We start from the raw sequence: 25646 nt of genomic DNA, 5'->3' as shown, positions 1-25646 counted from the left end.
CAAGAAGTTTTGGTCTTTATTGAAAGAGAATTAGAATAACAAAAACACATGTCTTCCTTGAATTATAAAGGGCTATGGTGAAGAAATACTGGGAATAGCAAAATTAACAGTTAAACTTTGTATTTTATCAGTGAGGCCATGCTAAGGTTGGTGGGCAGTCCCTGAGTCTGGTTTTTGATGACTTTTCTGTTCAAGTGTTTAATATCAAGTATAGCTCTAAAACAATCCCTTCAGTGCTCTGCAAAGCGTGGCTGTCATTCACATTCAGTTACTGGATCCATTTCACACAGGGCAATGGGTGTTTGAGTCTCCAACCAACTTTAGCCCTCAGATAAGAATGTAAAACAGTACAGGGGCAGGCCTACACGCACGAGGTTTATACTGACCATGATGCTAATTTTATCTAATCTGATCTGCCTGCTGTAAATCCCTTCCTTTCCTGTCTGTTCCAGGACCCATCTGGATGCCGCTTAAACATTAGTATTGTGTTTGCTTCCATCACTTCCCTTGCAGTCCATTTCAAACACCTACCGTTCTCCATAGATAAAAAAATAATTGGCCTTGTAACTCATCCCTAAACTTTCCCCTTCAGTATTTGACATTTCCATCCTGGGCAAAAGACTTTGATTCTCTCTCCAGACCTATCAATGGTCTCATTGTTAATTCTCTGTACAACAGGGGTGTTCTGTAGCAATAAGTGTGTGCTCAGCTGAGGACCTGAGATGTTAACATCTCCCTTGGCATGTCCACTGTTTCCTCACCCACCCCAGCAGCCCTGTACAGTATATATCAGTCGCCATAGATTGGCAGCGAATCTGAGGTGCCCAGAGATTTAAAACTGTGGATGTTGAAAGATTCATTAAACCTCTTCTTTTAATCCAGCAATTTAGGGAATTTTTCCAGCTGAAGCACAAAAAGGATGTGTCCTGCACCACTCGCTTGGAGTTTATCAATGGTTGGTACGTTCTGCTGATTATCAGTGATGTGCTCACCTTTGTGGGTACGATCATGAAGATAGGAATTGAGACCAAGGTATGGGAAGCCGTATCATTTCATGCTGCATATTATTGAGCTCGTGACTTCATTCAGTGCAGAAAGGCATGCTATTTATCCTCAGTAAATGGTTTAAATTCAAAGTAAATTTATTATCAAATTACATATGTTACCATGCACAACCCTGAGATTTGTTTTCTTGCGGGTATACACAGTAAATCCAATGACTATAACAGAATTAATGAAAGACTGCACCCAACAGCATTAACAGCCAATGTGCAAAAGATGGCAAACTGCAAAAACAAAAGCAATAAATATTGAGAGCATGGGATGAAGAGTCCTTGAAAGTGAGTCCCCAGATTGTGGGAATAGTTCAGTAATGGGATGAGGGAAATTATCCCCTCTGGTTCAGGAACCTGATGTTTGAAGGGTAATAAGTGGTCCTGAACCTGGTGGTGAGAGTACTGAGGCTTCTGTGTCATCTTCCTGATGACAACAGCAAGAAGAGAACATGACCTGGGTGATGTGGTCCCTGGTGATGCTGCTTTCCTGTGACAGAGCTCTGTGGAAATGTGCTCAGTGGTGGGGAGGGCTTTACCTGTGATGGACTGAGCCATATCCACTACGTTTTGCAGCAATTTCTGTTCAAGGGCATTGGTATTTCCATACCATGCTGTGATGCAACCAGTCAGTATTCTCACCATTCCCATCCATAGAAGTTTGCCAACAGTTTTAAATGCTATGCCAAATCTTTGCAAACTCCAAAGGAAGTAGAGGTGCTTTCACAAGAAAAACAAACATTACACACAATTTTTAAAGAAAACATAATTAGAACAAAGGACGAACTCCATTTTAGTGTGAGGTTTGTACACCTGCGTGAGATTCCCACAAGTGCTGGCAGGACCTGTGTTCATTGCCCTTGTCGTGAATTGAGTGGTGTGACAGTTCAGAGTTACTGTGGGTCTGCAGATACCTGTGTACTTGGTGAGGGCATGGCAGCAGCTTTCCTTCCCTGGTGACTGGCAGAAACCAGGTGGGCTTTTACAGTTGTCTGCCAATTTCATGGTCGCTGTTTGAGATGGCACTGGTGAAACACGGTGATGACTTACAGGCAGTAAGTAAAACTACTGACTACTTTATTAATCACAATTTTTCTGGAAAACCATCACAGTAGTCGATAGCCTATAACTTCCCTTTTGGAGCTGAGCTTTTGAACTGCCTTTACAATCTGTTGAGTTGAAGTCTTGAAGATGCAGAACGTTTGTGATGTGGTGTGTACAGGCTGAATTGAAGCAGCGGGGCCTGTGGCCGAGACTGAGGAATGAGCCAATGAATGGCCACTGCTGGAGCGGTCCTGGATCAGGTTTGAAATGGCAGATCTGTGGTGAGGTGAGGCAGATTTGAGGTGGCAGCGCCCAGGCCTGAGAGCTAAGAATGAGCCAATGTTTTTACGATTTAAGCATTGGGCCACATTGGAAAGGTTGGGTATACACAAAATCAAGGTAGTGGGCTCGAGGCTCAAGACCGTGTCAAAGTGGCAGTGCCCAGGTCCGAGAACAAGGAATGAGTTGAGGTTTGGTTGATTTCAGTGCTGGGCCAGATTGAAAAGGTCTGTCAGGCCGGAGGCCGGGCATGGTCTGGTATTCAGCTCACTGCTCAGTGAGGTTTACTTGTCTTTATGCTGAACTGAGGCTGCGGCCTGCAACTAATGGGCTCCTGGCTGTGAACTCACTTTCTTTAACTTTAGTTCTGCATGTTATTTGTTTACCTTCTATTGTTGGGACGATTTGTTCTTTTTTTTACATATTGGCTGTTTGATGGTCTTTTTTTTAAAAAATAGTTTTCTTTGCTTTGTGGTTGCCTGTAAGGAAACAAAGCTGTATGTATTATATGTACTTTGATAATAAATGTACTTTGAACTTCCTACTTGTTGGTAGATAGAAAATAGTTTCTTTTCAATCTATTATCTAGCAGTTTCATGTAGCTTGATGGACTTCAAAGCTTTGCTGTTTGAATGGCAGTTGTTCCATCTGCCCCCGGCCTGAGCTCGGTCCACCCCCGACCGTCCAACCCCGGCCCACGCCTGACCCCGGCCCGAGGCTCGGCCACCCCTGAACTGGTAGTACTGTTGATAGTGCCACCTGCTGGAATGTTGCACTATCATGTCAGTGTGTAACTCAGTGAAAGACAGGTGTAATACAAGGTACTCGTTTAGCTGCATCCAAAATACAGAATCAGAGTTGGATTTAATATCACTGGCATATGTTGTGAAATTTGTTAACTTTGTGGCAGCAGTACAATGCAATAGATAATGTAGAGAAACAAAAACTGAATTACAGTAAACGTGTATATATGTGTGTCTGTGTATGTGTTTATATGTATGTGATTAAATATGTATATTTATAAGTACTTTATGTTCCCGAGTGGAAAATTATTTTTTTACAGCAGCAACATCTAAAACCATACTTAGCAGTGTGCAGACTTAACTAATGACTTAACTAATAACTATGACTTAACTAATAAAGTACAGAATAATAGACAATAATTTACCAATGTGCAATAATGTACAAAATAATAAAACAGACTATTGTTTTATGATGTGTGTTCTCCTGTCGCACAGATGAACTTTTCAGTTTCTGTGTTGTGTGTGTGTGCGCGTTAAATAATTTGTTAAGGAGTTCAAAAACAATTTTTTTTTTAAAGTAGTGAGGTAGTGTTTATGCGCCATTTAAAAATCAGATGATCAGAGGGGAAGAAGCTGTTCCTGAGTCATTCAGTGCGGACCTTCAGGCTTCTGTATCTCCTTCCTGACAGTAACAATGAGAAGATGACATGTCCTGGATGGTGGAGATCCTTAATGATGGCCGCTGCCTTCCTGAGGCACCTCTCCTTGGTTACTATAGATGTTAGTGCCCACGATGGAGCTGACTAATTTTACAACTTTCTGTAACTTACTTCAATCCTGTGCAGTAGCTCCCACTCTCCCATGCCAGGCAGCAGTCAGAATGCTCTCCAAGGTACATCTGCAGAAGTTTTCAATTGTTTTATATGACAAACCAAATCTCCTGAAAGGCCTAATGAAATATAGCCACTGTCTTGCTGCTTTTATAGCTGCATTAATATGTTGCGACAAGTTTAAGTCCTCAGAGATATTGACACCCAGGAAGTTGAAACTGCTCACTCTCTCTACTTCTGATCCCTCCATGTGGATTGGTTTGTGTTCCTGCATTCTACCCTTTCTGAAGTCAGCTCTTTGGTCGAGCTGATGTTGAGTGTAAAGTCATTGCTAGGACACCACTCAGCTAGTTGGTATATCTCACTCCTATATGGTCTTATCACCTTTTGAGATTCTGCCAACAATGGTTGTATCATCAGCAAATTTAAAGATGACATTTGAGCTATGCCTAGCCCTACAGTCACGGGTGTTCTGGCAGAGGGAGGTACAGAGGCCCAGGTTCTATTGCTTTTTGATCAGGACTGTGGGAATGATGGTGTAGGAACGCTGAGCTATTGTCAATAAACAGCATCCTGACATAGGTATTTGTATTGTCCGGATTTTCCAAGGCTGTGTGGAGAGCCATTGAGATTGTGTCTGCCATAGACTTATTGTGGTGATAGGCGAATTGCAGGGGGTCCAGGTTCTTACTGAGGCAGGAGTCCATTGTAGCCATGACTAACCACAAAGCATTTAATCACCATAGACATGAGTGCTGCTGGACAATAGCTATTCAGACAGCTCACCTTGCTCTTGGGCGCTGGTATAATTGTTGCCCTTTTGAAGCAGGTGGGAACTCATGACTGCATCAATGAGTGATTGAAAACATCTTTGAATACCCCAGCCAGTTGGTTAGCCCAAGTTTAAAAAGCCTTGCCAAGTACTCTATTGGGGCCTGCTGCCTTGCTAGTGTTCACCCTCCTGAAAGACAGTTTCATTTCCGTCCTCTGCCACCAGTGAGGCTTTGATTAGAGATGCCTGATGACTGGCTCCTGTGCCTATCAGCATATCCTCAGCTCAAGCATATCAGTTGGCTTGGTGGCTGGATCTCTAGCATGAATTAACAAAGTTCAAAGTAAGTTTAATATCGGAGGTCAACTGTCACCATATGTAATGTTGAGATTCATTTTCGTACGGACAATCATGGTAAATACAAGAGACCAAAGTCAATGGAAAAACTACACCCAACAGGACAGATGGCAACTCAAAGTGCAAAAGACAACAAGCATAAAAAACATTGTTGTTTTTTCCAAAAATAAGAAACAATACTAAATAATTAAGCAATAAATATCAAGAACATGAGGAAAAGTCCTTGAAAGTGGGTCCATAGGTTGTGGAAACAGTTTAGTGATGGGACAAGTGATGTTGAGTGAATTTACCCATCTGGTTCAAGAGCCTGATGGCTGAGGGGTAATAACCTGGTGGTGTGAGTCCTGAGGCTCCTGTACCACCTGATTGCAACAGCGAGACGAGAGCATGACCTGGGTGCTTGGGGTCCTTAATGATCAATACTTGCCAGCAGCATTGCGGAGAACTGTAATTGAGTTTGCTTGGTGCTTCAATAGTAGTGTAGTATGTTTCAGCCAAGCAACATAATAAGAATAAACTCTTTCAGAAGACTGAGTACCAATTGCTCATTACTGAAAGCAAGTCAGGCTTAATTAATGGTGTATTTCTATAGCACCTTCCAAACTTGCATTAAAACGGCCATTGTGCTTTAAAGGCAATTTGAAGTGGCAGCTTTAACATGGAAACACTTATTTGTTGTAGGTGTTAATAACAGCCAAGTAATGACTTTCTAGGTGCTGAGCAAGGGATAAATAATGACCAGAATATTGGAGCAAAAAAAATCAGCCTTTTCCCTAATAGTGTACTAGAATATTTAGTACAGATGACTTTAAAGGTTTACAATGTGAGCCAGTGAAATGTCAGGAGTATCTGTATAGTAAACCTCATCAGCATTGTGTTTAATCCAAATGGTTTGTTTTTGTTTTCAGAATTTAGCATCCTATGACCTGTGCAGTATTCTACTAGGGACCTCAACTCTGTTAGTTTGGGTTGGAGTGATTCGCTATTTGAGTTTCTTTCAGAAATACAATGTAAGTAAGAGCAATATGAGTGAAATCAAAGCCTTCACCATCAAAGAACATAAAGATTGTACTGTGGTGTTCAAGATATCTGTGCTAAGACAGTTACTGAAACCTCATCTGCAATGTAATAAATCCATGGTTCATTGGGTACATTTAATGTCAGAGAAATATATACATCCTGAAATTCTTTTTCTTCGCATCCACGAAAACAGAGGAGTGCCCCAAAGAAAGAATGACAGTTAAAAGTTAGAACCCCAAAGCACCCCCAGCTCCCCTGCATGCACAAGCAGCACCAAAGCAATGAACCCCTCCCCCACCAGCAAAAAAGCAATGGCATCCCCCCACTGAGCACTCAAGCATGCAGCAAAGCATCCATAAAGACACAGACTAGCAGCACCCCAAAGACTACCCGTTCACCCGGTATTCAACATACTGAAGGCGCTGTCCCTGCCTAATAAGGGAAAAAGAGGTGTCTCCGTTTCACAGCAAGAGGGGAGACATAACAAACAACTCGCTGATTTATGGTGTTAAAAGTCTGTTGCCACGCTTCTTCTGAGCTCTGTGTCCAAAGAACTTGGGGCACATAGCCAGCAGCTTTCGATCTTCCATCTCCCACGACACACCAGTTTTCTGTGGCAGCACCAATCTCGAGTCTGTCCACCTCCAAAGCCATGAAATCCCAGAACCCTGAAGGCGCGCTCGTGTGCTAGGCCATGTCCTTGGCATATTGAATAGCGGCCAGTTGTGAGACCTCAAGAGCGGGTCCCATTTCCACAAAGAACCAAAGTCAGCGTGTAACTCCAGGACAAGGTCTTCAAAAGAACCCTGAAAGGGAAAAATAGAGATATTAAAGATAGAAATAAAGCTATTTCCGAAGATGCAAGCAAAGGAATCGCTGTTAGGCGCCATCGTCCTCCTAAGCTCTGCCCTCGAATCTGTATCTTAACTGCATCTACTTGTAAAACTTGGACTTGAAATTTTATGTATGTATCCTCACCCCAACCACCCTTTCCCACCCGCCCTGGACTCAACAGTACTTGGAAGAAGAGATTTGAAGAATTTTGACCCTCCTTTTTGTGGGGAAAAATAGTTCCTGTTACCACCCCTGGGCAACTTGGACTCCATTCTGATGTTATTGCTTGCCCTCGTCTTGCTGCACAGAGTGTAAATAGTTTCCATCTGCTCAAAAAAACACACTTTTCAGTTATCCTACACTCAACTGAATCATCCTTTAATATTTGGGGATCCAAGCCATCTTCATGTGAAGAAAGGGTCTAGTGCTTTCCCAGAGTATGTGACAAGTAAAGTCTTCTTGGGCTTCCAGCCGGGTACAGGTATCAATTATAACTGATGTTTCGATGACAAACTCCACTTTCTTCAGTAATGATGCCTGGGTATTTATACCCCTGTCCAGTTTCTGCTCTCCAACCTTGTTTACAATTGAATTCCAGTTTTTAACTTGGAGTGAGACCTTCACTTTTGTTAAAATTCTTTTCTTCTAGTTTTATTTCAATGGCTTGCTTTCCCAGGTGTTCCCAAAGCCAGTGGTGTGGCACAGTAGTTTTGTGTTCTCAAAGTGAATCCTATGGCCATTGTGAATACAGTGTTCTGCCAGCTGATCTGAGTCCCTGGTCATCTTTGTCCCACATAAGCTGTGACTCGAGTTTCCTCATGGGTTTGTGGATGACCTGGTGCTCAGGTTGGCTGGCGTTTACAGGATTCCCTGTGAACGAGGAGCAGCATATATCGGCCAGACGGGATGCACAGTGGAAACCCACATGAAGGAGCACAGGAGGTGTATCCGTTTGGGTTACCTGGAGAAAACAGTGGTAGCAGAACACTGTATTCACAATGGCGGTAGGATTGACTGTGACAACACAAAACTACTGTGCCACACCATTGGCTTTGGGACCGCCTGGGAAAGGAAGCCATTGAAATAAAACTAGAGGAAAAGAATTTTAACAAAGTTGAAGGTCTCACTCCAGGTAAAAATTGGAATTTAATTATAAACAAGGTGGGAGAGCAGAAACTGGATAGGATGACTAACCACGCAGGATGAACTACAGGGACTACCACTGGACTAGACTTGCCCAGGCATCATTACTGAAGAGAGCGGAGTTTGTCATCGACGCATAATTTACAATTGATACCTGTACCTGGCTGGAAGCCCAAGACGACTTTATTTGTCACATACTCTGGGAAAACACCACTGTGTCGTGCCAATAGCTTTTGGGATCGCCTGGTAAAGGAAGCCATTAAAATAAAACTAGAGTAAAAGAAATTTAATAAGGACGAAGGTCTCGCTCTAAGTAAGCACTGGAATTTGATTGTGAACAAGGTAAGGAGAGTAGAAACCTGTTTGGATGAGGACTATCCAATGAGGACGAAAGGTGTATATATACACACCACCAGACCAGACATGCCCAGGCATCATTCCTGAAGAAGATAGTGGAGTTTCTCATCAAAACGTTGGTTCTAATCGAAACCAGAGAGGAGTTTTATTCATCATTTATTCATTATATGTAGTTTTCTGTGAACCTTGCCCTCATTTATCTTTATCCTGGTACAACCTCTATCCTCTGGCTGAGTATCATTTCCTGAGTGTTCCAAGGCTTCACAGCTCTGTCTTCAAAGATTCCCTAAGATGCCTTTCCGACCCATGTTTGTGGTTCAGTAAGGTCTCGCTGAGCTTATTTTCCATCAAGCCTCACCACCCGTGTGTGAGAGTGTGATCATGTGAAGCCCTGTGTGTTACATTGCAGCTTTGTTCTCAGGTAACTGAAGTATCTGTCTTCCTACAGATCCTCATTGTGACTCTCCGAGCAGCTTTCCCGAATGTGATCAGATTCTGCTGTTGTGTTGCTGTGATCTATATGGGTTACTGTTTCTGTGGCTGGATAGTGCTGGGTCCTTATCATGAGAAGGTATGTCGGGATAATCCTGTCATCCTAATAAGGTCAGGACTGGAAGTATCCTGCCTTTTTCGACTTGGAACTCTCAGTTCTCTCTACAGCCAATGCGGTGGTGATAGCTATTCTGGCAGCTTGTTTGTTTTGATGGTGTAATAAATGACTGGCTAATTAATTTCATTGGGACTAGTTGAGTGCAAATGTTAACCAGGGGATCAAGAACACTTCTCTGCGTTTGATTGAACAGAGGACTTGTGCACCAGAGGTAGAGGTAGCGAGGGGGAGAGAGGGAGAGAACACGAACACAGAGGCTTTGACTTAATGTCAGAATAAATCTTAGAAACTTTGTTACATTTCTGAAGCTGATTGAATTAACAAGTGCCTATCCCTGCGTACTGCATGTTCAATGTGCTGGTAGTTAACTCACCACCACTGTACAGAGATCCTGACGAAGGGCTTTCAATAAATGACTACAAACCAGGGTTTCTTATTTTGGGATGGAATATCTTGAATTTGGGTTGACATATTACAGTAACCTTAATGTAGCAGTTGAAGATGTAGTATTCTAGGGCAGTAAAAAAATACTGTAAATTTGGAATAAAATCAGAAAATATTGGGAGACTCAGCAGGTCAGGCAACGTCTCTGGGGAGGAAAGCAGTTCCTTATCTGAAATGTTATCCTTGTTTCTCTTACCACAGATGCTAACTGAACTGAGTGCTTGCAGCATTTACTCTGTCCTTTCGTCTCCTCATTTTCTGCAACCTTTGGTGACCCCTCACTGCAGCTGCCTACTAACCTTTGCTACTGACTAATCACCTCAGTCTGCAGTGCTTTTGATGGATCTGAGATCTTAGTTTAACATGGCAAAAGCCCACTACATAATCGTTGATCTGCAGCTTCCTAATTGCTCGGAGACCAGCTAAGTTTTCCACCTACTTCTCACGTCCCTGGTCCGAGCAAACAAGCTTCTGTTTCTCTTGCCTGTACTTGGTCAGCTGATAAATAGGGTGCAGAGACACAATTCATTTGCATTCTGGTAACCAGACACAATTTCAATGCTTAGAAAGGGGGTATGGGTAAACTTTGAATACAGCTTTCATTGAATGGGGTTATATTTTAGGTGGGAAACAACCGTCTCTGTCCATGAAAACCCTGATCACAGACTAATTCAGGTTACAAGACCAATGTTGTTCAAAACGACAGTGTGAAACATTAGCTCTGAATGTAAAGAGTACAGGGAAACTGAAGGCAATACCTAGCTCCCCCTCCATCTGATAACTCCACAACTCCCTCCTGCATTCCTCCTCTATCTTTAACCTTTCCATTACTCACTCATTCACTGCTGCAAACCAGCCTTCCATTCTCTGCTCCTTGCAACCTCTTAGTTTTCTGCCATTCCACTTGAGTATGCAAGGAAGCATTTGGCTGCTCTTGTCGGTTTGGGTTAAAGCTCCTCTGGGTAAACAAGGTCTGTCTTGCTTTCAGTGCATGTGGCTTTGTGGGAGTGACAATGTAAGAGGCAGGCTAATGGGTTGGTGTTTCAGTAGAGTGCTGCCATGCGGGAGGCAGGAATGGTCTAAGGAACCACGTAATGTTTGTCTCCATTGTATTGCAGTTTCGAACACTCTCGATGGTGTCCGATTGTTTGTTTTCACTCATCAATGGGGACGACATGTTCGTGACATTCTCCCATATGCAGCAGAAGAGTATACTGGTTTGGTTGTTCAGCCAGATCTACCTGTACAGCTTCATCAGCCTTTTCATCTACATGGTTCTCAGTCTCTTCATTGCCCTCATCACTGGTTCTTATGAAGCCATAAAGGTTCGTATGAGTACATTTGAGTGCAAATGGGTCGGATGTCTTTGAGTCTGAAAAATGCTGAGGGTAAATTGGAGGGTGGAGATGCTGATAGTGGATCAGGCCTAATGAAGCAGAGTTGGTAATTGGTATAAAGAGCAAAGAAAAAGAATTACTGAAGGGGAAGTAAGGGAATTCACTGGATAATTATTTGTCACCCAATGAAGGAGGAGTCATAGGTCATAAAGCGCACTCAGTTCCGCTTAGCCCATGCCTGGCCTGGCCCTCAGCCCACCATGCCCATACTGGCCTGCTTGCTAGTGTACCAGACTTCTACACTAATCCCATTTGCTCTTATCAAGTCTCTATGCTTCTATTCCTTGTCCAGTAAAGTGCCTATCTACACGTCTCCTAAACATACTGATTATTTCTACTACCTCTAACTCTGCATTCCAAATATCAATCACCCCAGATTCCCTTTCCAAATTCCTTTCCCTCACCTTAAACCTATGACCTCTTGTTTTTAATACTTCTACGTGGGGGAGGGGAGGGATTTTTACTGTTAACCCATCTACGTCTCTCATAATCTTGTGTACAGTGGTTAATTGGGACACATCCAGACCAGTACATTCTGGCCCAATTAAACAGCTGCCCCAAGTTTCATGGAAATAGTTAAAAAGTGATGTAAAAAGATCAACTACCATTTAACTAAGTAACAAATTAAGTATTTAAATGAAATGCAGAACAAATTAGAACATTACCAAAACTACTACAGCACTGCCTTCAAACAGTGCTTTCAACAATTGCATCTACCAAATCTTCATTATCATTGTTACATACAGGATAATTGTCAATACCTTGGAATTCTTCGGAGTTCCTAACTTGCTGAAGTTGTGTAATTGTTTCATTTTCACTCTGGCATCTCCAAGCCTGAAAAGCTGAAACCATTGCAAAATATATCTGAATTGTCTTGCTGCTTATTACTCGCCAACTATTTAGAGACAAAAATCACTGCTTTTAAGGACAAATATATGCAACTGACGCTATTTAAAGCTGTTTGCTTTAAGCAGCATGCAGTGTCTAACAGACACACAAGTGCGCAGTAATGGCAGTAGTTAGAAACTGTTTGGCAACTGTCTCCTGTGCTAATTAGAAAATAAATGTTGGAAATCTTGGCTATTTTCTCAATTTGCTTTTGTCCTTGAATAGTTTTCTTAACTTAGGCTACGTTCACACTACGCTGGATAATTTTGAAAACGAAGCTTTTACTCTTCATTTTGACCTTGCGTCCACACTGAAATGGCGTTTTCATCTCCTGAAAACGGAGATTTTCGAAAACGCTCTCCAGAGTGTAAATTTGAAAATGATTGTTTCGTGTTGTAGTGTGGACAGGGTAAACGGAGAGATTTAAAAACATTGTCATGACAACACCACAACAATGCTTTTTCTGCTTCTGCTTGGGACTGTGCTCGTTTTTACTGTCGTTTTTACTCAAAACCGGCGTTTTCAAAATTATCTGGTCTAGTGTGGATGTAGCCTAAGTGGCTGCCCCAATTAACTGAAATCCATTGTAATTCTAAGTGGTCACCTTTCATTCCAGGCGAAACATGCTCAGCCTATCTGATCTCTGTCCTTAGCTAAAGTCCTCTTATGTAGGCTGCATCCTGGTGAATCTCATCTGCAATCTCCAGTGCAGTTACATTCTTCCTACAGTGAGGCGACCAGGGCAGCACACAAGTGTGGTCTAACCAGTATTTTGTAAAGTTGCAACATATGTCTCAACTCTGGGGAACTGTGAACATCAGGCTGTGAATTTGTGTTTGATTATGGAGGAAGGTTATGGAATCTGGTTTATGAAACAAAGAATGTCAAGTGGAGCATGTGAATGTTTTGGGAATCGAACCTTCTCTGGATTTGGGAGTGTGGAGTCTGGATGTGGGTGAAGTCTAACGTTATGCTTCTTGAAGGTATTCATAAAGGACAAAAATATTGTAGTTGAGGTGTTCAGGGATAGTGGTGGGCAAAATAAAAGCTGAATTGTTGAAGACCGAGAGTTGAAGTTTGATACATCCCAGACCTCGTGCGATGTGCCCTAGTCTGCTGTGGGGTCGGAAGGTATTGCTGGGGCCCTGACAGATTTTTAATGTTTCATTTACTCTGGGTGAGGTGTCAAGTGACAGGAGAAGAACAACTATAGTATAGAACAAAGAACAGCACAGCACAGGCCTTTGAGCACATGAAAACTAATTAATCCAATGGCTCCTGCTTAAGCTAAACCCTCTCTCTCCACCTGTTGACCATATCACTTCATTCTCTGCCCATCAGAGCTAACAGTCCCTTAAATGCTCCTGTGCTGTCTGCTTCTTCCACGCACCCTCCTCCCCATCCCGGCCGAACATTTCAAGTTCCCACGACTCTGTATAGAAATAAAGAAAACATGCCTTGCACATCTTTTTTTAATATACTTGTGCCCCCCCCACTTTAAATACATGGCCTCTAGTACTAGATATTTCAATTCTGCAAAAAAGATGACTGTCTAACCTATCTATGTCTTGCATAATTTTATCCAATCTTCCCTCTCAGCCTCCACTGCTCTAGAGTACAGAGCCTGTAGCACATCTCCAATAAAGGAAGCATCCTGTTAAACCTCTGCACCCTCACCAAATACACATCCATCCAATACAAAGTTTGGAATTGAATGCAATACAATAAATGTGCTCCTAAATGCCTTTAACCCAAGAAAGACAACGGGGTAATATTATGGCAAAGGAATTTATTAGAAAAAAAGATTCTGACATTAGAATCTGGTTTAATATCACTGGCATGTGTCATGGAATTTGTTGTTTTGCGGCAGTACAGCAATAAAAACTATAAATTACAATTGTGTGTGTAAAGATCTGGTCTGGCCTTCGTAGTGGAGGGGAGGAACCAGTAGTGTTCTAGAAGGCATTTTGCAGGTGTGAAAGGGAAGCAGAATCTAGTGGAGTGGTGATTTTGGAGTGGCTGTGTTTGAGCTACAAGTGCTGAGGATTTGGCAGAGGAACAAGTGCATACAGGTAACGTTGCTAAAATTAGAGTAACTGGACATTGGTATGCTCCTCCTGTAGAATGTGGGAGATCAGGTACATTGCCACTATCTCCCATTTATTTTATTTGTATGAAATACACTCAGCTCCAGTTATGGCTGACCACATCAAGAAACCAAAGCTGGACTGGAGTTGAATATACTTGGAATCATCAAGGATGTTATGGTCTTATGATGAGAACATAATTGACAAGTTTTAGTCACGCCTAACGTTCAAGCAGCAGATAGATGACTAGCAGGAAAAGTAGAAGGAGCAAGCAGATAATGCAGGGTTCCCCTGTGGCCTTTTCCCTCAGCAGTGTGTACCCCTTTGGGTACTCCTGAGGGATGATTAACTATCAGGGGACAACAGATCAGAGCTACTGTGGCTGACTGACGCTCAGCAGAGATGAGTAGTACAGTAGGTAATATAATAATAGATATTTCCAGTTTAAGATGACGCTAGTGAAGCACAGCGATGACTTGCTGGCAGCAAACAAAACAACTAGTTTCTTTGTTAATCACACTTTTTCTCGAATAAGATGTAGCTTCCCTTTCACAGTTGAGCTTTTGAACTACCTGTATGACATGGCATTTTTGCGGTGTGAAATGAAGTCTAGAAGATGCATGATGTTTACACCGTGGCATGTATGGGCTGAATCAAGATGAAAGGGGCTAGGCCAGAATGCAGGGGACAAGCCAATGTTTGGCGGCTGGAGCAGACTTGGAGGTGATTCAAAGCAGAACTGAGTCAAGGCAGTGCGGCCCGGGTCCTAGAGCAATGAACAAGCTGGGGTTTGCTCGATTTAAGTGCCAGGCCAGATTTAAAAGGTTGGGTACAAACCAAATTGAGGTGGTGGGTCGCAGGCCCAAGAATGTATTGAAGCGGTGGGGCCGCTTCTGAGAGCGAGGAACAACCTGCTGTTTGGCTGATTTAAATGACGGACCAAATTGAAAAGGTTGGTGTCAGGGCCAGAGGCGAAGGATGGTCTGGTGTTCTGATCGCTAGTCTGCAAAGTTTACTCGTGCAGTGAAACCAGGAACTAGTAGGTAGACCCATGCCAGTGGTCAGGTCATCAGTGTTACTGATGGTGAAGGGGCAACAAGGTGGAGAACTCCCTACACATCAGAGGGTGTTAAGGGAAAGCCAAGTGTGACTACAGTCTGACCTCATTCCTGAAAGAGGCCAATTCTAGTATCTTGTGTGTTTCTTATGTCCAATGTGTTTAGTTGTTATCTCTGTAATTTCTCCATTCCAGCACCACGGGATCAGCGGGGTCCGTCCCATCGAGCTTCGCGAGTTTATCGCTGAGTGTACAGATGCTCCGAACTCAGGCAAATTCCGTGAGGTGGACAGCTCTGTCTGCTCCTTTTTCTGTTGCTGTGACAGGTAAGGTGAGACTTGAAGAACTCTCTTCGGCTTCAAAATTCAGCCCAACCTCAGCAAGGGGTGCTGCAGAGCCAGGAACATTACCCATGTACCTGTTGTCTGATCACAGCAGGGACACTGGATGCAAGGTGGGCATGTAGGGAGGTCACCTTTTAATATCAGTGGTTCAATTTAATATAAGAGAATGTATCGGTAGACACCTGAAATCCTTAATCTTCACAGACGTGCACGAAACAGAAGAAAAGCCCCAAAGTATGAATGACAGAAAACGTTAGAGCTCCAAAACACCGTTCCTCCCTTGCACACAAATCAACCCTCCCCCTTCTCCCTGCCCCATTTGCTCCAGCAAAACCATCAACCTCCACCAATAGCAAAGCCCCCAGAGACCATGATACAAGCCGTTTCTATCAACCTGGACTCCCTCACTAAAGCCACACAGTGGTCAGGTATGTTGCTGCTCAGCTCCAGTGTCAGTCCTGACCTCAGGTGCTGTCTGTGTGCCACTCGCACATCCTCTCTGGGACCACGTGGGCTATCTTTGGGTGTTCTGGTCCTTGCACGTCCTGAAGATGTGTGGGTTCATGGGTTGATTGACTGCTGTAAGTTGTCTAGTGTGTAGAATATGAGGGAGGTTGACAGGAACATGGGAAAGCAGGCTGCAGGAAAAGTTGGAATAGGAATGTCAGCCAGCACAGAATCTGTGCTGAAGTAGTTTCCTGTGCCTTGCAGAAATGTGAAAACCTTTTTCATACTCATGGGGATACAAGGTTAAACTGTAACCTGTCCTCATAATTTAACCCTCAGTTGATTCCACTATCAACCAGTGGAATCTGTTCTACGCTGTCAGAGGCCAGTGATCCAGAGATCAATTCTCATCCCTGTAGGTGTCATCAGTCTTCCATCCCTCTATTTCAACACAGAAAATGAAGGTCATCTTTCTGCAGTGTTGTTTCCTTTCTTGTCTGTTAACTTCTGATATCCCTACTTTGCTTTTCAATATCTCTGCTGGTCATGTTATGCCTCTCCACTCTTTTATTTAAAAAAAGAAAAAAAAAAACAACCCTGATATGCTAAGCTGAGTCCACAGGTGCACAGTCCAGATAGGTGGAGGGGCAGGTGGTGTTGAGAAATTAGGGAGTCTGCAGAACGACTTGGACAGATGGAATATAGTATAGGGAAGTGTAGGGTCATGCACTTTGGCAGAAGGAAAGAAGGCTTGGATCATTTTCTAAACAGCAAATTCAGAAATCAGATGCAAAGAGACTTGGGAATCCTAGAGCAAGATTCCCTAAAGATTAACTTACAGATTGAGTCAGTGGTAAGGAAGGGAATGCAATGTTAGCATTAATTTCCAGAGGACTCAAATATAAAAGCAAGGATGTAATGCTGAGGCTTTATGGGGCATTGGTTAGACCACATTTGAAGTATTGTGAGCAGTCTTGGGCCGCATATTTAAGAAAAGATTGCTGGAGTGGAGAGTATCCAGAGGAAGTTTAGGAGACTGATCCTGGGAATGAAAGGGTTAACGTATGAGGAACATTTGATGGTTCTGGGCCTATATTTGCGGAGTTTTAGAAGAATGAAGGCGGGTAATCTCATTGAAACCTTCTGAATATTGAAAGGTCTAGGTAGAGAGGACTTAAGAGACAATGTTTCCATTAGTGGAAGAGTCTAGGACCAGAGGGCCCAACCTCCGACTAGAAGGATGTCCCTTTAGAATAGAGATGAGGAATTTCTTTGGCCAGAAGAGTGAAACTGTGGAATTCATTGCCACAGATGGCAGTGGAGGCCAATTCATTTGGTATATTTAAAGCAGAGATTCTTGATTAGTAGCAGCATCAAAGGTTATGGGGAGGAGACAGAAGAATTAAATTTGAGAGGGGAAATAAACTAGCCATGATCGAATGTTGGAACAGACTCGATAGGCAGAATGGTCTAGTTATGATCCTATGTCTTATGGTCAAGCACCCCTTGAACAGGTAGAAAGGGGAAATGATGAATGCACTTGGCAAGTGAGGCAGACCGTATAGAAATAAATAGGGTTACCATTTCAAGTCTGAGGACTTTTCTCAGACCTAATCAATGTACTTAATGTTAATTCTGTCTCCTTCCATAGATGCTGTCTGGCTGGCCAAGTGTTTCCAATATTTTGTTTCTACCTCAGACTTGCAGCATCTGGGGTTGTCGTTACCTTCTTTCCATTGCCCTTTCTATCAAGCTCTTCCTTTTTGGTAACATACTTTTCCCACCCATGTGGTTTGCTTGGCACCACTCGATGGCAATGGTTCTTGATGAACCTGCCGGGGGATGGAGACCTCTTTTTGGCCAGCCCCAGCTGTAGTGTGACAGGGTCATACTTGAACTGTTGAGTGGAGGGGCTTGGACTTCATGGAGGATTGAACTGGTGTCACTGCGTTCCCGAGCCTCTATTCCAGGGGATTCTGTCTCTCAGGCCTGATTGGTTTTCTTGTTTTGCACCTAGTGATTTCCATCTTCTCAACCTAATTTTGGGCTCCACAGCCTCGTCCCATTGTTACTTTAGGACTTCAGCTCATCCTTCGCTCCTCACTGCTTACATCAGCTGCCTTTCTGAGTTTTGTCCTCTGCCCCATTTTAGCATGCTCATTGGACCACCGTGAGCAGCTCTCATCTTCTGGTTCCCTGTCTCCATTCCTCTCCCTGTTGTGCTATCTCTTGTTGTATTGCCCTGGAGGCTGAGGAAATGCACATTATTGTAGGCTATACCCCAGCCATTGTGCCCATGTGTAGAGGTGGGGGTGAAGATTCCTATGTCTCTCTACCTGATTTACCTGGTGGTGACTGGGTGGGTTTGATCCCAGGCCCACTGTGCCCATGTGGTGGGGAAAGTCTTAAGTCTTTGAATGCCGTCCTACAGGAGGGAATAATGGATGGACTTCTCTCATGTAGCTTTCTCAGCCAGTGTTGGTGTTGGTATACAACTAGATGCAGTGCGTAGTGAGACTGTGAGGAAAGCCAGACAGATGATAAAGGAAAATTAGAGTCAGTGGGATGAGTTAGTCTTAACAGGGGGCCAAAATCAAAAAGGGTGATGACTACAGTACTGCAGGTTTTATATTTAAATCCACACAGTCTGATGTTGTAGGCATTTCTGAGTTGTGACTGAAGGAAGATCATAAGTTGAGAGCTTAACATCCGAGGATACACCTTGTTTCAAAAGGCAGGTAGGCAGAGGAGGTGGGGTGACGTTATTGGTTTAAAAAAAAAATGAAATCAAATCCTTAGGGGTGATGTAGGATCAGAAGATGCAGAATAGTTGTGGGTAGAGTTAGAGTTAAGAGTAAAAAAAAAAAGACCCTAATGAGAGTTGTTTACAGGTCTGCAAACAGTAGCCAGGATGTGGGGTACATTTTATAATAGGAGGTAGAAAAGTCATGTAAATAAGGTAATACAATAATCATGGATTTTAGTATGCAGTTACATTGGGGAAAATCAGGTTGATGCTGGATCCCAAGAGAGGGAATTTGTAGAATGCCTACAAGGTGGCTTTTTAGCAACACACATCAAAGTTGCTGGTGAACGCAGCAGGCCAAGCAGCATCTATAGGAAGAGGCGCAGTCGACGTTTCACTGGGGAATGACATTTCTGGACCGGGTGTGATGTTTTGACCCAGATTTGATTAGAGAGCTTAAAGTAAAGGAACTTTTAGGAGACAGTGGCCGTAATATGATAGAATTTGCCCTGCAGTTTGAGAAGGACAAACTAAAATTGGATGTATCAGTATTGCAGAAGAGTAAAGGGAATTACAGAGGCATGAAAGAGGAGCTGACCAAAGTTGATTGCAAGGGTAATTAGCGGAGATGACAGCAGAACAGCAATGGCTGGACGTTCTGGGAACAATTCAGAAGTTGCAGGAAAAATGCATCCCAAAGATGAAGTAGTATTCTAAAGGGAAGGATGAGGCAACCGTGGCTGACAGGAGGCGTCAAAGATGGCATAAAAGCGAAAGAGCGGGCATATAATACGGCAAAATTTGGTGGAAGGTAGAGGATTGGGGAGCTTTTTAAAAACCAACAGAAGGCAATTTAGAAAACGTGCAAATGGACTTGTGGAGTTCCTGTGCAGGACTCCTTCGAGGTTAATTTCCAAGTTGAGTTGGTGATGAGTGAGGCAAGTGCAATGTTAGCATCATTTTGGTGGGACTAGAATACAAAAGCAAGGATGTAATGATGAGGCTTCGTATGGCATTGATCAAACTCCTCAGAGTATTGTGAGCAGTTTTGGGCCCCTTGTCTAAGAAAAGATGTGCTGGCTTTGGAGGGTCTAGAGGAGGTTCACGAGAATGATCCCAGGAAGAAAGGGTTAAGATAAGGAGCATTTGATAGTTCTGGGCCTGTACTTGCTGGAGTTTAGAAGAATGGGGGTGGAATCTCATTGAAACCTATTATATATTGAAAGGCCTAGACAGAATGAATGTAGAGAGGATGTTTCTGATAGTCAGGGAGTCCAGGACCAGAGGGCACAAACTCAGAATAAAGGGTTGTCCATTTAGAACAGAGATGAGGGAAAAAATTCTTTAGCCAAAGGATGGCAAATCTGTGAAATTAATTGCCACAGACAACTGTGGAGGACAAGTCATTGGGTACATTTAAGGCGGAGTTTGTGAGGTCTTGATTAATCAGGATATCAAAAGGTTAAAGGAGAATGGCATTGAAGGGATAATAAATCAGCCAGGATGGAATGGTGGAGTAGACTCGGAGGACCAAATGGCACAATTCTGCTCCTATATCTTATGAGGTTTTGTGTGTATTAGTATTCTGTTCCGTGAGATGGTGTTAATTAATGTTGGATCTGAGCCTAGCTCTGTCCCTCCTGAATGGCATTAACAAACAACGACCTGTTAAACAGCCAGGTAGAATGGTTAAACTTAGAATGCATTCTATGTTAATGTGTCTGCATCCATTCCATTCATGGAAGGTCCCTATGATTCACCTCAGTGTAGAGGTGGATGAGATGGTATGAGAGGCATCACATTGTTCTCTGAATTGTTGTTCAGCAAAATCTAATCCAGATCCATCTCCCCCACAGAGTGACGACCTATGAAGAGACCCTCTCGGTAAACTGACCCCAATAGATGCTACTTGTGATTCCAGCTGTCATTAGAATTAAGATCTTACAAGCAGGCGCTGAATGTTGGGAAGACCATGACCTGGCTGCTTTGTGGTGATACCAGGGACGTCTCCATGAAGGAGCTTTATGCGCTGGGATCAAATGCCACATAAAATGACAGATATATTTATTGTACTGGGGACCACTAGATATTTTGTGTATATATTGGTTTGACGGGAACACTACTTGAGAGACAATCATGTTCATGATCTTGAAGTTGAACTGGAGACATTGAAGTCTTCCTGGCACCTTTCCACTTCATTTTTAACAGTACTTAAGCACAATAAGAGCCAGTAGTCCCAATCATTGCATGGGCTAGAATCATGACAGGAGCTCTCAATGATGTCCTGATTCACTGGAGAATGTGTGTATGACACAGCTGGGGTTCTGTGTTTCCTTTGCTGGCTGTTTTCTTGCTTTCAGCTGTGTCAATGAACTGGATCAGTGAATTGGTAAATGAAAGAGAACTAAACTGGAGACTAGTAGGGATCTGAGTTTAATGGTCTGAATGCAAAATACGTAGCATCATCTACTGTTCAAACACTAGCTGATTTGCATCTGAGTTTGGTTTACTTACCTGGTTCCATAAAACCCGTAACTTAGACCTAAATTCAAGCAAGTATAAACTTGTGTGTATTTTCTTAAAACGTAACCTTTAATCCCAGTGTCAAACTGATGAATGTTTTGCACTGTATCCCAAGGCCAGAAGTGAAGAGAGCTGAAGGTGTGGTGGTGTTTACCTGTTGATTTAATAACCCAGAAGTTTAGATGTTGAGTGGAATGTCCCACAGTTTTATTGTGCAAGCTGTAAATAATACTTTGATAAAAGCAGTTTGTTGGCTTCAGGATCTGTTCCTCTGGTTATCCAATCAATAGTGTGTGGGGCAGGGCTTGTGAACTACCAAAAATATTACCCTACAGCAAACTGCACACAGTCTGTTCCAGCCTCCACAAACCCCTAGTTCACCCCTACTTCACCCTTGTTCTCCTCAATTGAGCTAAAGTAATCCCCATTGTTTATACCCATGTGGTCTCTGGCATTCCTGGTGAGTGTATAATCTAATCATTTTCATTCTGGTTGGTTGGGACAGTGTCATCAAAGAAGGTTTTTCATCTTTCCACTCCCTTAGCCTGTCATTACCCGGTTTTGACGCTGTGCCCGGGTGCTCTTACTTTGGCACTGCCGCAGTTTTCAGGGAAAAGGTCCTTCTCTTTTAATCAAAGGTTTTAACTAACGGTTTGGTTGCAACAGAGCTCTCTTCAGCTGGTATTTGTGAATGTGCCCCCAGTGATAATGAAGTTGCTGAAAATTTCATTTACCTTTTTTAAACAAAAAAATTGTTTTAAAGGAATATTTAACTCCTGATGTTTTAGTCTGATTACAGTCTGTTCAGTACTTGCATTGTGGTGTGAGGCTCTGACTGTAACTTCAAAGCCTGGAGTTCTTACAACCAATAGGATGCATGGAAAGGGGTCAGAGAGAAAATAAGGGGGGTGCTGAACAATGTCAAAGACATTGGCCTAACTGCCCCTCACTCTTCCCTCCTCTATACTTTTCCCTCACCTCTCTACAACCTTGCATTTACCTGCTCTGCACCCTCCCCTTCAACACCCCCTTCCAGGCTGTACCTTTTGTCACTGACAACAGCTTGTCCTCACACAACCCACCACAGTTATACAGTTGTGGGTACTGTTTTCTACGTTACAACAGTGGCAGCACACATTGCAGACAATGAGGCCTGCAGTGACTCAAACACATTCTGGTCTCTTATCCAGCAAAAGGAGTAAAAATACTTGTCATAAATGGTCATTAAGTGACAGGGGGTCCAGAAACTGGGAAGATTCATTAAGCCCTCGTTTGACTGTGTCTCATGATAGGGAATCAATCAGTCCATATCTCACCCCTCAGTTGTGGTTCTGATGTTTTAAGCACAGTTCTGTTTGATATGAGTGTCTTTCTTGCCATATTTTTGATAGCTGGTTTTCATGTACAAGTGATAAATTGTGTCGAGGGAACTTTCTCAATATGAATCATTCTGGAAATCTAAAGTTTTGATGCCTTATTCTGAAGAAGCATCATCTCAGGTTTGAATAGTCTGGAGAACTCTACAGGTTGCATTGGAACTGCAGTCTTATGGTTATGTGTGTTCTCTCTGTTGTTCAAAAACCCAGAAATTGAAGGCTAATGCAACAATTTGCTAAATTATGCTTTGATTTACTGGATGCACAACTAATAAATCAATGCTTGTGTTTTTACCTTGTTTGTCTTTTTATTGTAACCTTTGTTCTTGGTTCATTGTTATCAATAGTGGGAGGTGATGTTTGGGTGTAATAGGGCATTTAGAAAACTATAGTTGTCTTTTCTACATTGGTTTTGTTCTCTGTTGGGGTGGTTTTTCATACTTTGATAGCAAGCTTACTCAGAACTTTGAACTATAGGTTTAACATGGTTTTATGAAACGGAATGGTTGTGAAACTTTCTGGAATTGTTTGAAGATGAAATAATGGATAGAGGGAGCCACTGATGTATTTTGATTTCCATACTTTAATTAGTGAAGTGTCCCAAAGGTCACTGCATGAGCCCCCAAGAACGGGACAATAACATGGATAAGGGTGTGTAGTCGCTCAATGCTCCTCTTTGGGTTGGTCTTCAGTAACAAGTGCTGTGCCATGTAGATCAGTGTGGATACTCACCATTTTACTTTAAATGATGTGGGTGGGAGAGCGATGCATACTGCAGCAACCTTTATTCTGGATACAAAGGTAGGTGGCTGAGCAAGATGTCAGGAGGGCATGAAGACCCTGCAGAGGCAGCAACACATTAATTTCTGAAAGAACTCAGCAGCCATCTGTGGTGGGAAAATCCGTCAACGTTTCAGGTTGAGGTTCTTCATCAGGACCCAGAGTAAAATCAGGTAGTTGGCAATTATGATGGAAAGGTGAAAAATGAAGGTAAATTCCCCTTGGGTGGGGAGAGAGAGAATGGAAAATGTAAATGAGTGATGTTGCAGGGTACAACAGCATCGCAGGGTATGATGAAGTATAACAAGCTGCCTTCATTGCACGGAGTAGGATCATTGAGAGTGTGTTGATGGAACTGTATAGGGCACTGGTGAGACCACGGCTCCAATACTGTGGACACAGTGGAAGGAAGTTTCCTGGGATAAAAGGGGTTGCAATATAGTGATGATGGCTTGAGCCCATCAGAATTGGAGATTATTTTTGTTCCTGAGGGGGACACTGAGTGGATGCTGAGTGAGGTTACCCGGAGATGGGGAGTATAGAGTCAGAATACTGAGTTGCCCATTTCAGATCATATTGTGGTCAAATTTCTTGGGTGGCTGATCGTCAAGTCCCAGAGAGCTATGAAGATGGAATCACTGTACATATAGTACTGTGCAACATGTATATTGCTAGGGTGCCAAAGACTTTTGCACAGTACTATATTTGTCAATGTGGAGCGGAGAACGAGTTTGTAAGTCTGGTGGGAGCAAAGGATGTTAGGAATGGAGATGGTGGAGTGCCGTGGGATGGGTGTGGGACAGGTGGCAGAGGAGGAGTGCCAGGTGCAGGTGCAAAAAGACTCAGCCCTAGTACACCAGGCAGGTCATTTGATTCCAATCAATTGGGTTATTGATCATTACAGAATGTTGCTCTGGTAATTCCCACTCCCTCCCCTCGCCCTGTTCCATTCTCACTCTGTCCACGATAGAGACCCATATCAGAATCGGGTTTTTCATCATTCACATGTCAGTATTTTTTTTGTATGTTTATATGTACCTATATAATGACCAACAGCAGAAAATCTGCAGATGCTGGAAATCCAGGGCAACAATATGCTGGAGAAACAGCTGGCCAAACAGCATCTATGGAAAGGAATAAACGGTCAACATTTTGGGCAGAAGCCCTTCATAGGGACTGGAGAAAAAAAAAAGATGAGAAGTCAGAGTAAGACCATAAAATATATGAGCAGAATTAGGATATTTGGCCCACTGAGCCTGCTCCACCATTTCATCATGGCTGATCCAATTTTCCTTTCAGCCCCCAATCTCCTGCCTTCTCCCCATGTTCCTTCATGCCCTGACCAATCAAGAATCTGTCAACCTTTTCCTTACATATACATAAAGACTTGGCCTCCACAGCTGCCTGTGGCAAAAAATTTCATCGATTTTTACCAGGCTGGCTAAAGAAATTCCTCATCTCCATTTTAAAAGGATCCCCCTCTATTCTGAGGCTGTCCCCTCTGGTCTTAGAAGTGTCTACCGCCAGAAACCCTGTCTCCACATTTATTCTATCAGGCCTTTAATATTTGACTAGTTTCAATGTGGTCACCCTTCATCCTTCTGAATTCTAGTGAATATCAAATGCTCTTCATATGACAAGCCATTCAATCCTGGAATCATATTCATGAACCTCCTTTGAACTCTCCAGTTTCAGCACATCCTTTCTAAGATCAGGGACCCAAAACTCCACATAATACTCCAGGTGAGGCCTCACCAGTGCTTTATGAAGTCTCAATATTACATCCTTGCTTTTATATTCTAGTCCTCTTGACATGAATGGTAACATTGCATTTGCCTTCCTCACCACAGACTCAACCTGCAAATTAACCTTTAGGGAATCCTGCACAAGGACTCCCAGGTCCCTTTGCACCTCATTTTCTCTCCATTTAGAAAATGATTAACCCTCTGGTAGAAGAATTAAAAGTGCATAACCATGCACTTCCTGACACTGTATTCTGCCTGCCTTTTATTTGCTCATTCTCCTAATCTAAGCCCTCATGTAGCCTTTCTACTTCCTCAAAACTATCTGCCCCTCCACCTATCTTCAGATTACTTGCAAATTTTGCAATAAAGCCATCAATTCCATCATCCACATCAATGACATATAACCTCACTGGTAGCCAAACAGAAAAGGCTTCCTTTATTCCCACTCTTTGCCTCCTGCCAGTCAGCCACTACTTTATCCATGCTAGAATCTTCCCTGTAATACCATGGGCTCAGAGCCTCGTGTGGTACCTGTCAGAGGCCTTCTGAAAATACAAGTCTACAATATCAACCAATTCTCCTTTGTTTATCCTGCTTGTTATTTCTTCAAAGAATTCCAACAGATTTGTCAGGCAAGTTTTTTCCCTTGAGGAAACCATGCTGACTGTGGCCTATTTTATCATGTGCCTCCCAATACCCTGAGACCTCATCCTTAATAATCGACTCCAACATCTTCCCAACCACTCAGGTCAGACTAATTGGCCTATAGTT

The 25646-nt window shown here is 42.9% G+C and overlaps 1 protein-coding gene across 1 annotated transcript in view; it reads left to right on the top strand.

Annotated features, from left to right (window-relative positions):
- Positions 1 to 22653, top strand: part of mcoln1a (mucolipin TRP cation channel 1a) — an 81855-nt gene extending 59202 nt beyond the window's left edge. Inside the window, exons 9-14 of the mRNA XM_063036006.1 lie at positions 883 to 1032; positions 5986 to 6087; positions 8880 to 9002; positions 10604 to 10810; positions 15110 to 15240; positions 20308 to 22653. Coding sequence (XP_062892076.1) covers positions 883 to 1032; positions 5986 to 6087; positions 8880 to 9002; positions 10604 to 10810; positions 15110 to 15240; positions 20308 to 20344 — 750 coding nt within the window. The 3' untranslated portion in view covers positions 20345 to 22653. The remainder of the gene's footprint in view (positions 1 to 882; positions 1033 to 5985; positions 6088 to 8879; positions 9003 to 10603; positions 10811 to 15109; positions 15241 to 20307) is intronic.
- Positions 22654 to 25646: the final 2993 nt, after the last annotated feature.

The sequence above is a fragment of the Mobula hypostoma genome, chromosome 29 (assembly GCF_963921235.1).
Source record: "Mobula hypostoma chromosome 29, sMobHyp1.1, whole genome shotgun sequence".
Taxonomy (NCBI): domain Eukaryota; kingdom Metazoa; phylum Chordata; class Chondrichthyes; order Myliobatiformes; family Myliobatidae; genus Mobula; species Mobula hypostoma.
The sequence above is the reverse complement of the archived record's forward strand: the minus strand, read 5'-3'. Positions and strand labels throughout refer to the sequence as shown.